This window comes from Cygnus olor, chromosome 6 (assembly GCF_009769625.2).
Source record: "Cygnus olor isolate bCygOlo1 chromosome 6, bCygOlo1.pri.v2, whole genome shotgun sequence".
Taxonomy (NCBI): Eukaryota; Metazoa; Chordata; class Aves; order Anseriformes; family Anatidae; genus Cygnus; species Cygnus olor.
In genome coordinates, this window is record NC_049174.1 from 40064080 (window position 1) to 40077158 (window position 13079).

Sequence of the window (13079 nt, forward strand, 5' to 3'; positions counted from 1 at the left end):
AACATCACTATTTCAGCTACAAGATCACTATCATATATTGCTCTCATGACATACTTGCATACAACAAACTGTACAGTACCATTACAATTACCTGCTCTTCACTGAACGTATGCAACTTAAACAGTGGCTTTTGAAGAACAAACTCTTCCTTGGTTCCAATGCCCATCCGAGCTTTAGATGTCACTGTATCAGCCACTACTCTAGCTGGATCTAATTTTGCAACAACAGAAACCTGAAGTACGCAATATGAAAATAACAGTTACTTTATCTGTTTAGACGTACAGTGAGAAAAGGTCTTATTAATAACACACATCCTTTCAGAATGCAATCATTTACCTGGTTTAGAAATTCCAAAAGTAGACTTAAGCCAACTTGTCTCCACGTATAAATATTGTAAAGCTGACAAGTTGAGTCCAGAGCATGAGTATCCCCTCCAGGGATGCAGAGCTAGGTCTCAAGACCAGCAAATAGCATTCTGCCTCACACTGCATATGCTCAGATAGCACTCAAATCCTGAATAAGCACATTGCTTTTCCTCAACATCTGCTGAGGGCCAATGTCCACCAGCAGCTCAGAGGCTCTCTGGATGCCTGCTAGCAGCAGAGCACCCCCGAAGCCACATGCTGTCAGTGATCTCTAAGAAAGTACTGTAGCAATACAGAACAAGAAGGAAAGATGCAACTCGTGAACACAGTAAAACTTTCTAAGACTGCACGCTGAAAATAGTAGGAAACCCACTTTGACAGAGGCTGATACTCAGGGAGATTTTTTCCAGCTTCCCAGTGGAGACAATTTAATTGGCTGCACTTAATATAGCAGTGGGCATGCCTGGCAAGTACCGAAATGTTATAATGTGGAGAATTGCCTGTTATGTGGGCAGGCTGAACACACAGTAACCTGCATACTTGTGAATGCCAATTGTCAGTCCTTAAAAACTGAAAATAAACTTGAAAGCTGAATGGCAGCTTTGTGTTAATATAGTTAATATAGATACAGGCTAAAACTACTTTGGAAAATATAGAAAGATGCATGAGCAAACTAATCAGTCAGGACAGCAAATGAATGGCTAAAACAAGAAAAAATATTTAAAATAATCTATAATTATTTTTTCCACATCTCTTTTTAATAAAATGTCATCTTCATATTTACCCTGTAAATATACAAACTTTATGACTTCACTGGAGATCTTAATTTTTTTTTCCGCATATGACAAAGGGGCATATTTTATGAAGAAGTATTTCATCAGTGTGAAACACAAAGAATAAATATTGATTGGAAAAATAATGAAGCAGAAACTCTTCCATCCTGGTCAAAGGCAATTCTAGTAGCATTTTCTAATTTGATAAGAGAATTGGGTCAGTCAGTTCAGATCATGACTCTCAATCAGCCTCTGATAAAATATGTTGTAAAAGGCAATGCAATTCAACCAGTAACTTAGAAAAGACATAAAAGAGTTCTTTTTTAAGAAAATGCACTGACAATCTAAAATCATAGTTAATACGACAAAATATTTAATTGGCCAGATTCTTAATGTATTACTGCCTGGAAATTAATTTGAATTTAACAGTTTAAAAAATGACTGAACTAATAGACCAATGGTCCCTCTGGCTTATTTATTCCTGTTATGCTCCCACAGAAGATAGCTTGCAGTATTTGAACTCTTATGTTTTTCTTTCTTCTTGACTTTGTACTCCATAACGCTGAAGTGAAAGCACTTAAAAGGCCACAAACAGTCCACAGGGGACTGAGGAAAAATTTCGCTGGCATGCACGCTGCACTGAGATGGTTAAACCTAAAGCCAAAGGACATGCTGAAGGTCATGGCTGCACCACTGTATTTTTAAGTACAGGTGGTCCAGGGTAGAGAGCTGCTGTATTAATTCTGATTAAATTATCCAAAATCAGAAGGGTTGAAAGAGCACCTTTTCTCCTTCCCCTATTTTCCTTTGGCTGCACATCCTGAAGTGCAAAGAATTTGAACTCCGGATTTTTCCTTTTAATTTTTGAAGTAAAAACCAAGGAGATAAGATACAAAAATATATATGAAGGAAACATTACTTCTTCAAAGTCAGCAAGAGAAAAAAAGTAACTTTGTACATTTACTATAGCAAATGTTAGCAAGCATTTTCTGGGATGTCCTTTTGTTCTTTTCAAGATAAGGTGTAAAAGTTTCATAGCTTTTCATTTAAATTTCATTTAATTTTAATTTAAATTACTCATAAACCTTGCCTGAGACTCAAGGCAGACTTAAGATTTTTAAAAAAAGATAGAAGACGTATCCACAACATATCAACAGCTTCTACAGTGTAATTTAATATCTTAATGTTCCTGTTGTCAGAGTTACAAAGCACACATGACAGAACTAATGGCAAACTTAAAGTACATTTTAACTTCATTTATTTGCTTGTGACTATTTTTTTTAAATCTTCAATATGACGGTATGTGTTTGTATCTTTACTGCATATGAAAATACTATATATAATATAAACACCTTTTGTCGGAGTGCTTCAAGGCATTTCTCTTTTTCTTCTTCTTCACGTGCTTCTTGAAGGGCTTGTTCCTTTTTCTCCAGGAGCCGCTTGTCTAGCAATGCTTGTCTAAACTTTACCCTTTAAAACAGCACGTATACAAGTAGAAAAACACTTGGTCACTTTTCATTTCAAAATTGTTACTTTCAATTTGAAAACTATCCTGATGTTCTTTATGTCCACTTAAAAAATAAGATGGTTCATCAAAACACCTGCAAAATGCAAAGAATGCTTTTTCTTTTATATATAGAGACATACAATTTTACTTATTTATTTTAGAAGTTGGCTAACCTTTCAGACTTCATTTCTAAAGCCTAGCTTTTCTCTAGCAAGCTTATAGCACTATTACTCATTTTTTTCCATTTTCTTTGCCAAGAAGAAATGTTCTGACATCTGTGTATGGCAGCAGAACTCTTTCCTATAACCCTTTCCATTAAAAGAAACAAATTACTCCCAATCTTGTTACTGGAAGAAGCAAGAAAACTTAAGAATTATAAACTTCCTTAGAAAGAAAAAAATGGAGGTTAGCATAAATAAATGTAAAACTTTACCTATTACATTATTTTTGCTGATCAACTTTTTGCAATAGGTTTTTATTGCCTTGATAATACTGCTGTGACCATATTTCCTATTAGTTCTCAGTCCACTGCCAAACTCTATTTCTTATGAAGCTGTAAGGATATTCTTTGTCATATCACTGTTAGTCCTTTGACAGGAATTGCCATTGCCACACTCTGCATACAGAGTTATCCTTCTTTCCCCCTTCAAATTTCAATTTGCCTTTAGAGAACTGGAGAAGAAAAAGCTGATTCAACTACAGTAAAACTAGTATATTTTTATAATTCTCAAAATTTTCATAAGTTCAAAGGAGTACGTAATTTTTGCTATGAACAAATTTGTCCTAAGAGAACGGTAAAAAGCTGCCTGACGATGCCCAAGAGAGGCTTTCTGTTTATCTGTGTAGCCGTTGTAGTTTAGTCAGATGAACATTTACAACAGTAATCTTCACCGGTAATTTCATTCCAGGGAGAAGGCTTAAGCTGGTTCTCATACAAAGAAAATTTAATAAAAAGCAGAAATACTTTTTTTTTTCTGAAAAAAAAAAAAAATTGTATTATATTGAAAATCTTTCACTGTGCTTGGGCTGACTACTATGATATGAGTTTTAAAATACTCCAGTATTATCAAATGTGAAATTCAACAACTTGAGAACTTCTATAAATTACCAAGAAAGAAAACTGAGGGGGACTCACTGAGGTCTAATTTCAAATACTGCTTCTCTTCTGTAGGAATTTTCATACATGCAGGAGCATAAAACCTTACTAAAGCCAAATGGAAACAATTTATAGTGCTTCCATATGCACTATAAATATGTATAAGTGATAGCAAATGATTAACAAATTAAACAACAGGCAGAGGAAGGCAGAGAAAGGACCTTGTTGCTCTGTAAAATTAAGTACAACTAATTTTATAGAAAAGCTAAAAAAAATCTTAATACACAATTTTGACTTTAAGTACCACTGTAAGTAACAATTTTAATAAATCATCGGCTGAAAAATGGGCTTAGCTGATTAGGTTTGGTAAAACTACCTTTTGAAGTATTGTGGGCATACACTTATGTAATTTTCTATAAGCAGAATTTCATTAAAATTATGCTTTAAGACACTGTCTCATAAATATTCAATAGGAAAAGTTTTTATTATGAAAGCTTTAGCTGGAACTTTAAAAAAAAATGGGTCATAATATAGATAGCATTTTTGGTCTGTATCACAACTTACCCTGTTCCCTGTTGTCAATTGAATAAATATCTGATAAAAAGTAGAAAGCATTATCCAGTGGTTAGGTTACAGCACTAAGGCTAGGAAGATCTATTTGTTCGTGTTTCTACCTGCAGTAGGCTGGATTGATGCATGATGCTGCCAAGGCTCCCAGCATCTGGGATATGCAGTGCTTTACATACCCATGTGAAGTTTTCAGAAGTAGTCTCAAGTTCCCATGACAAAAACTGATGGGATAGATCCTTTGCTAGTTTATGCTGCAACCCAAGTCAGAGAGCTGGGGTTGTGTCAAGGTATGCAGCCTAACTCAGCCCTGAGCTCTAAAGAAATTCTTAAATGTAAGGAAAGGTTTCCAGCACAAGCTTGTGGCAAAGCTGCTGTAAGCGTCGGCTCCACCAACAGCATCTCATTTGCCTGATCTTCTGAATGGTCTTAAACATCCAGTTCTCCAACGATTTTCTGGATTCTTTAGGTTCTATGGCCCTTCAACATGGAGCACTGAACAGAGAGAGAGGGAGGACATCGGGGGTTTCATGAGATCCGTGCTTCTGAAATGGGAAAACCTCGAGAGGCAATAGAAGAAAGGCTGTCTGTCTGCCAGCATTCTCAGGAGGGAACCGCAGCAAACAGCACAAAGTAAAGGAGAGATGCAATAAGAGATGAGCACCTTCACCCCCTGCATGTGATTAACAGAGCAGCACAGCAAACAGCTGCCAGTGCTCCACTTCTCATGGTTAGTGAGAAAATTCCTGCAAATAGCAATCCTTTCCTCCTGACTCTCCCAGCTCTGCCCCATGAATTCAGGGCTAGGACTCAGCACAGTGACTGTTTTGTTTTTTTAATTTTATATTTTATAAACCTGATTACTTAATTTAAAATTAAATGTAGAAGCAATTCAGGATGAGGGCAGAACATTTTTTAATATCTGATTGCACGTATTAGAAATTCTACATGTTTATCCAGGCTACATCTTGTATTTGGAATAGTTGGTTAGCTCATACATCTAAAAATCTTTTCCGTTCCCTGAAAAGCCACAAAATGTATCAGATCAGAATTGCTGTATTAGCCTGTCCCATCTTTTACAATCAGCTCTGCAAAGACCTGAAAATAATTTGTGGTCTGGAACAGGTTAAGCATGTAAAAATTACAATTAGTTTCTACAGAACTGCAATTCTGCACTGTGAAATCATTATGCCAACGTGTCTACCTTAGTTCAGTACAATACATGCCTTATACCATACTAGTGGCCCTACAGTACCTAGTAACAGAAACATCTCTGTTCTTCTTTGATTAATGTTTGTGAAGGCTTTGAAGATGAAAAGCACTAAATTATTAAAAGAGAGCATTTTTCTTTAACTATTTTATTTTGTACGGTATGCCAATTTATGGAAACATAAAGCTAAGCACTTACTGATTTTTGATTTGTAATAGCCTTAAGATAGGATTATTTCCTTCCTGCTCTCCTCAATGAACTACGCCAATTCCTTATATTTTATTCTGATGTGTTTATTACAGTAAGAAACGAATATTCCTCAACTGTATAACACAGTGCAGTACACGAGTTTAAAGAAAAGTCATTTTCTCCTAATCAGTTCTGCTGAAAACTCAGTAATTCAAGTACTTGTGTTTCCTTTGCTACTAGCTATGATCATGCAGGTATGTTTCAGGAAAGGTATAGGTATATTTGTAGCATAAGGACATGTATATTTAAACTCAGCTGTCAGCAAGACATCACAACAAAAGATCAAAGTAGTGTTTCCCAACAAATAATTAAGACCAAGTTTAGTCTTCTAATACCAATGGAATTTTATCCCTATTTTAATTACATTTCTCCATGCAGTCTGGTGGGGCTCTTTCTGTAAAGAAGACAAACTTACGATTTGAGAGCAATTATAACCAGACTACATACAAAGGTCTTTTTATGGTACTTCTTCAGCAAGTCATTGAAGGCCATATTCTGCAAAGACTGCTTGGCAAGGATTCAAATGTGAACAGGTTCAGCCTGTTCATCAAATGACTGAACAGTAGCTACAACTAATGCACGTCTGCATTTTAATTTCACCCTTTGAAACATACTGGTTCTAAAGTATACAGAAGCCATCATGAAAACTTTCTCATTGGCATTCATTAAAATCCTAAACGAAGGTTGCTTGAGAGGAAGAAACCAAACAGTTCTATGGAAATACTTTTTCCAGTACAGTATTAAATATCATATAAATAACTGAGGAGTGCTAATGTGAATAAGAGGCAGTAACATTTACTAAGTCTAGGGTCTAAATACTCAAAAGAGAGTAATAATTTGATTGTCTCAAAATTTGGGGGCATAGTTTAAGACCCTCTAAAAGAATAAAAAATATATTTGAGGCTACAAGTGCTCAATGTGCTCCTCTCACTTCCCTCTCAAACAAAATCAAACCCGACTACGAATAATTTTGCAAAACATAGTAAGGTAGAAGGTCTTACTACACAGCTACAATAGAAACAGCATGAAGGGAGCCGCTTTTAAAGCGAGCCCTACTTTGTTTACAACAGTTTATTGCTTACATGATTCTAAAACTTTGGTTGATTTGAATTAATTCAAACTAACAAATAAATTGCTTCCAGGATAGAACCATGATACAATCCCCATATATAGACTGGGGTTACTGCGAAACAGGAAGAAAAAAGTCACTTATTTGAATGAGTTTTAATTTAGAAGGTTGGAAGATTAAGACAAATTATATGGTAAAAAGCTCCTATTGATACTATATTCACATTTAATTTCTTTTACCGTTCTCTGTCTTTAATTGCTTGTTTAGCCATTAATTTTCTTAATCCCTTCATACGTTGTAGATCTTTCTCTTCCTGTTCTTGACACTTGAGCTGTTTCTCAGCCCAGTACCTTTTGACCTGGAGATTGAACACATACAGTAAACAAAATAAGAATCATTCCTAAGCCAAGGTAGTGATATCAAATAAAGTTAGAAAAGTACTAAGTTACAGAAAACCCAATTTGATTTTTTTTTTTGAATGAAATTTGTACTTCAAAACAGGCTGTGCTAACAAAAGATAGAGTAAAAAGAGGGTACAGATTCCCCACAACAAATATAGTAAAATAGGACCACAGACACTTTTGTTTGACCACTGCTTTCAGTTCTGCAAATTGAAGGGGCTACCACTTTCATTTGTTCCTTTCCCTCCTACTATGCCATCAAAACCTTTAGCTACATTGCTTGAAGAAGTGAATGTTGCCTGGGTTAAAATAAAATGCCCCAGGTTAGCTCAAACAGCTGTACCCATGCTAGTCCTGGTCGTTTTGGCTGAGGTGGAGAGCTTCCTGACGAACAGAAGGAAGCCTATGAATGTAAGTATGCAGCTTTTCCAAAGCTGGGTGAGAAGGAAAGGCCTCAGCAAGAGGAAAAAAAAAAAAAAAATCAGAGTAGGGAAGCTTATCTGTAAAGAGAAGGGTTTTTGGATGTAAAAAGAGGAATCGAGATTTGAAGTAAATATCACTCAAGTGAAAATATGAATTCTTCACTTGAATAAATTCCACAGGATTCCTAAAACCAGTGCAATTCTTCAAAGACAGCTGGTGGAATCTGCAGCAAACTTACGATTACTGACTTGCTGTGACATATGTTACAAATGCTACCTTAAAAACACAAACGGCTGCAGTAGCACACTTCCCAAAGTTTTGAATGATGACTTGAGCTAACATCACAAGCCACTGACCTAGCTTGGAAAGCTCCTAAAACAGTTTTTAGACACAGGAACAAGAATCACTTTTTTTTTTTTTTTTTTTTTCAATTTTCAAGAACATTTGAATTCCACTGAAATTCAGTAGCATGACTCCAACACTGTGTTTCTAAGCTCGTGTTAGATGAACCTACTCAGGTATTGGCAACAATGCTGGAGCTGTGCAATTCAGGGTTTGTAGGGATCTTGGGAGGTCATCTAACCCACACAGCACGATCGGCATCGATCACACCACTCCTCTCTGGGTAACATCCCTGGAATACAAGCGTACTTACTTTGCTTCTACCATAATTATTACTATTAATCTTCACCAAGTCTCTCAACTGCCATAGCTGGACTGCTAACAGGATACTGCTCAAAGTAAGCATTAAGTTAGATGTGAACTACAGTATCTATAACATGATACAACATTAGCAGCAACTGTAGTAAAGACATACTCTATCCCCTTTATTTTTCAGCTACATTTACAAGAAGAGGTTGTCTGTCCCTGTCACAGAGGTGAGCCTCTCTCACCTCAGACCCTGGCAGAAGCACAGACCTCCAAACTCCCCTCCTGTATGAGCACCCTTCTACGCTGCTCACCAAGCCGAACGCAAGCCTTGTCTTCCCAGAAACCCTGGCAGCACAGCAAAACTTCCTGAGCATGCTACATGCAGACGAGTGCCCGTGGTTGGTATCAAGCAACGCTCTCAGTTACAAGTAGTTGCATTTACTAAAGCTGATGACTGCACGTAGCGACCTCTGTGAAGGCCAAGCAAGGCCCCTGCATGGGGGAGAGCACAAAGAACCCTGGCTGCCCCAGTGCTCGGGCGCCCTGGCGGGGGCACTTCCACCCCCTCCTGCCACACATCAGCAGCCACTGAAAAGCAAACCAGGCCTGCCTAATGCCCAGAATTATTAAAAAAAAAAAAAAAAGGAACAGAAAAAAAAATATATTTATGTTGTTGTGACTCCATTGTCTCAGAAAGGAACATTTTCATATGGAAAGAGAAGAGAAACAGTAATGATTAAAGGTTCATTGTGCTTGGACTTATTTTCATACAGGCACTGGTGGAACGGGATGTGGCTTTTCAGATGGAAAAGAGACAGCTTACAGGGAATATGATAAGAAGCCTACAAATTCACAAGTATGATGAAGATGCTGGATGGGGATCAATTCTGTCTCTTCCAGCATGAAAAGTCAGAGGCTTCAAATGAAACGAGCAAGAGCCAGATTCGGAGGAAATAACAGACAGTTCTACAGGCAGTGCATGGAAGACTGGCAGAGCTCCTTGCTGATGGATGCAGAAAGCTCACAGGTGTTTCAGGAGAGACCAGGCAAATACCTGGAGAGCGAGCCCCTGCAGAAGGGCTCCTAAATCAACAAAGCACATCACCATCAGGAGGCATAGCCACAGACAGGGCAAATAACTGGGCAGGAGGGAAATTATCACATGTGTTTCCTCTATTGTTATGTGCACTTCTGGAGACAGAACAGAGGGATTGTGTGGTCTTGAGGCTGGTGCCCATGCCACCCCTCTCTCCACTTCTCAGCACGCAGAACAGGCTGCAGGCACCAGTGTGAGACCTCAGCTGCTTACTGCAAAACCCACAGCTAGCTATCGTGGCTTGGTGCAAATGGCATGGTGCGTCATACTACCTCAGTGCTGACTGAGAAATCCCTTGGCTCCTTAGACCATTAAGACCATTTTTGGAAAGAATTTTTTATGATTAAAGAAGTATGATTTTTATAAGAAAACTGGAATTATTTCAAAATACTATCATCTGTAATTCACTGACAAAAACAACATCATGTTTCTAAAATTTGAAGTGTAGCTGGAAAGATAGAGAATAGAAATTTTGTAAAACATGCAGATATTTAAGAAAATCAGAAATTTTAATAAACATGAAAATGTTAATTATAGGCTTAATTAAAATTATACCTTAATAATCTGTTGATTTTAAAATTAGATACATAAAATTCCTTTAGAAAGGTTGCAAAGGCCTGAGACCTTATCTCACCTCCATATCCTCTGCATCTATAATACAGATACCTACTTAAAATGAAATTTCCTCAAGGGATCATCTCACATAGGAAAAGAATTGCATAAAATGGCAATAAAAATAACTTATGTATCATCTACTGATCTATACTGAATTTAAACCTCTCCTGGAGATTTCAGTTGGAAATTGGAACAGGGCTATTAAATACTATTTGGAATACTTATATTTATTAAATAAAACACTCTCTATTGCAATTATTCCTGTTTTGTATTCCACATTGTCTGAAGGATTTCTCATAATCTCTAAATAGAGACCAATGGATATTTCTGAATTCCATACTTCAACACATAGGAAAAAAATAATCTGATCTGCAATCTAATTGGGCAAACATAGCATTTGTATCTACGATTCATTGTCATTTTACTCATTCTCAGGTTTGGAAGTATTTGACACACCAACATACCCTGTCTACATTATGAAGTAGGCAGAGCGTGAGCACTTTTTACACAGATCATGGATATTTTACATATTCCTTTTGCTGTCACAGAACGCTCATTAGAGAAGCAGCCACAGTATTATGTTAGCAGCCCTTTTTAAGGATCTAAGATGTAATATGCTCAAATGAAACATATGACTACTGACCTCAAACAGCTGCTGTTCCATCTGTGCATAGGCAAAGGACTGTTCCATATAGACATTGTACACAGGCAAGAGAAAAGTGGAAAATTTACCCAACTAAAATATTTACGCATAAAATTAACATTGCTGGTGGTCAGGTCAACACAGCCTCACAAATCCTCTTCCCTGCCTTGTTGTTTTAGAGCTACCTTCCACTATAAACATTGCCTGAGTAAAGACAAATAAGCAGAACAAGCTGCAACAAAAAGTAGCAGCAAAGTTTCTCACAACCTAAGAAGTAAGCTATCGTTAAATATGGGCTGCCTTTCTCTCTGTAACTTCATGTCCAGTGCTGGTGGTGAAACCACAAAAGCTCACAATCATACCCTCCAACTGAGACAACTTACACATTATCCATCAAATACCAGTCAAAATTAGGTATTGGAGATGTCAAAGACATCTCACCCTAAAAACTCTTATATGGAACATGAATGCAGACAACAAATGGGGAAGTTCTCATAACTTCTTGTTTTTGCTTACCTTATAACTTTAAATCCAGAATCTAAGAACAGTGACAACATCTTAATCAAGAACAATTACAGGGAAACATATGTCAGTGTGGAAAGGTCATATATGCAATACAATTTTGTAACACAACATACATTCTTAAATAGTAAGGAAAAATAGAATAAGCTTAAGGATAAATAAACAAAATTAAAATAAGGATAAAGACATGAGTTACCCGGTCAAAACTCATAGCTGACCCCACTTTGTGCAGGAGGTTGGACTAGAGACCTCTTAAGGTCCCTTCTAATCTTAATCTTTTATTCCTATGAAAAGTGAGTATTCTGTGTATTTTGAAGAAAAAGAGAAACATCCTTTGAAACTGACTTTTGGGCAATTAGTTGTAATTTTTCTATGTGATTTAGGATAGTTTGACAGGAGGACTGCACTCTGCCAAGAATGTATATTTAGTCTTTAAGATGAATTGTGGAAAAGGAATAAGATCAGGTAACCAACACAAGCAGAAACTTCTTCAGTTAGAGGAGAAATTGGATAAACATAAAATGGGAGTGTAGTGATGACCAAGAACGATGGACTTACAAATCAAATAAAATCGATTAGACGTTAAGCAGCTTTTCAAATTTCAGCCCTGGACACTTGCAACAGTGAGAATTAATGAGCTGACAGTCTACCTGGAGACAAGAAGGCTTCAGCAGCTTCAGCTTCTTTTCTCCAAGTATCACTTTAATTCAGGTGCTTCTTTGCAGAACTGTTGATACAATCGAATTCAACGGTTATGCAAAACTACTACCAGGAATGCAATAAGCAACAAGAGCTTCCGCTGTTGACCTGTTTGACAGGGCATGAAGACATGCTTATTTGCACAAAGCATGGGAAAGATATTGAAGTGCTATAAAAATAGATAGGGAAATGCCTAGAAGAGTAGATTTTTATTTTCTTTCTTTTTTTCTGCTAAGGCAGTCATTTTCAGCAGCCTGCAAGTCATTTATTTTGGTCTGCTATAGTTTCTTTTCTGCTTTTAGTAAGCATTGTAAAGTAAATTGTTTTAGTAACAACTCAAGCAAATTGCCGTAAGAATAGATAGTCCTTGCAGGGAAGACAAACAACAACAAACCTATCACAGCAATAGATAAATCTACTGAAATGAGAATCCATCAGTTTCTAGGGAGTCTAATTGCCCATGTTTTAGTCCCATCAGTAAACATTTGCTCACATTAAGACATGTTACACAGAAACATGGCAAGTAAATAAAGACGAGAAGGCAGTCTAAAGAGAAAACATGGTAATATATATGAAGATTTCATTTTCCTCTCTCTTTGCCCAGGCTTTCTGCAGTGTGACATAAACTAACATCACTAAAGCCTTCAACATGCATCATGAAAGTACCCTACTTGGAACAGTTTAGCCTTTTCTTGACTCTGCTTTTAACTGGTATATTATGAGGACACAGTTTTTAGCAACCCTTCTTGCAACCATGCCAGCATTGAGTAGTCCCATTAAACTATTCACTCATCAGCATTTGAACAAAAAAAAAAAAACCTACAGAAAAAAGAATCCATAATATTCTCCTACTTATTTTTTCCAGAAATAATTTTGCAGTCTTAGCATATATTCCATAGGTGGACTCTAAGCAAGCCAGATTTAAGTGTAAAAATAATTAGAAAAAAGGGTACAATTTTAATACTAAAAACTCCTGAATTTGTGCTATATCCTTAAAATAAAAAAGTCAACAGAGATACATAAGTGAATTTGATTTTCTAAAAGCCTTATATTCACTATAGTGGATTTTTGAATTTCTGTTAAGACAAAGTTCAGACTTTTGCATCAACGCCATTTCCCAAGCAGTCACCATGTAAGTACTTAGAATAACGTTATATAGACTTCTGATATCGTGAAGTGGTTAATACTATCAT

General features: G+C 36.7%; 1 protein-coding gene across 6 annotated transcripts in view; it reads right to left on the reverse strand.

The window, feature by feature from the left end:
- The window catches only part of CCDC148 (coiled-coil domain containing 148), a 68689-nt gene that overhangs the window by 5155 nt on the left and 50455 nt on the right, over positions 1-13079 (reverse strand). For all 6 annotated transcript variants that reach the window (XM_040562583.1, XM_040562580.1, XM_040562579.1 and 3 more), the window contains 3 exons: positions 7076-7194; positions 2491-2608; positions 92-232 (listed from right to left, as the gene is read on the reverse strand). In XM_040562583.1, the coding sequence (XP_040418517.1) occupies positions 92-232; positions 2491-2608; positions 7076-7194 (378 nt within the window). The remainder of the gene's footprint in view (positions 1-91; positions 233-2490; positions 2609-7075; positions 7195-13079) is intronic.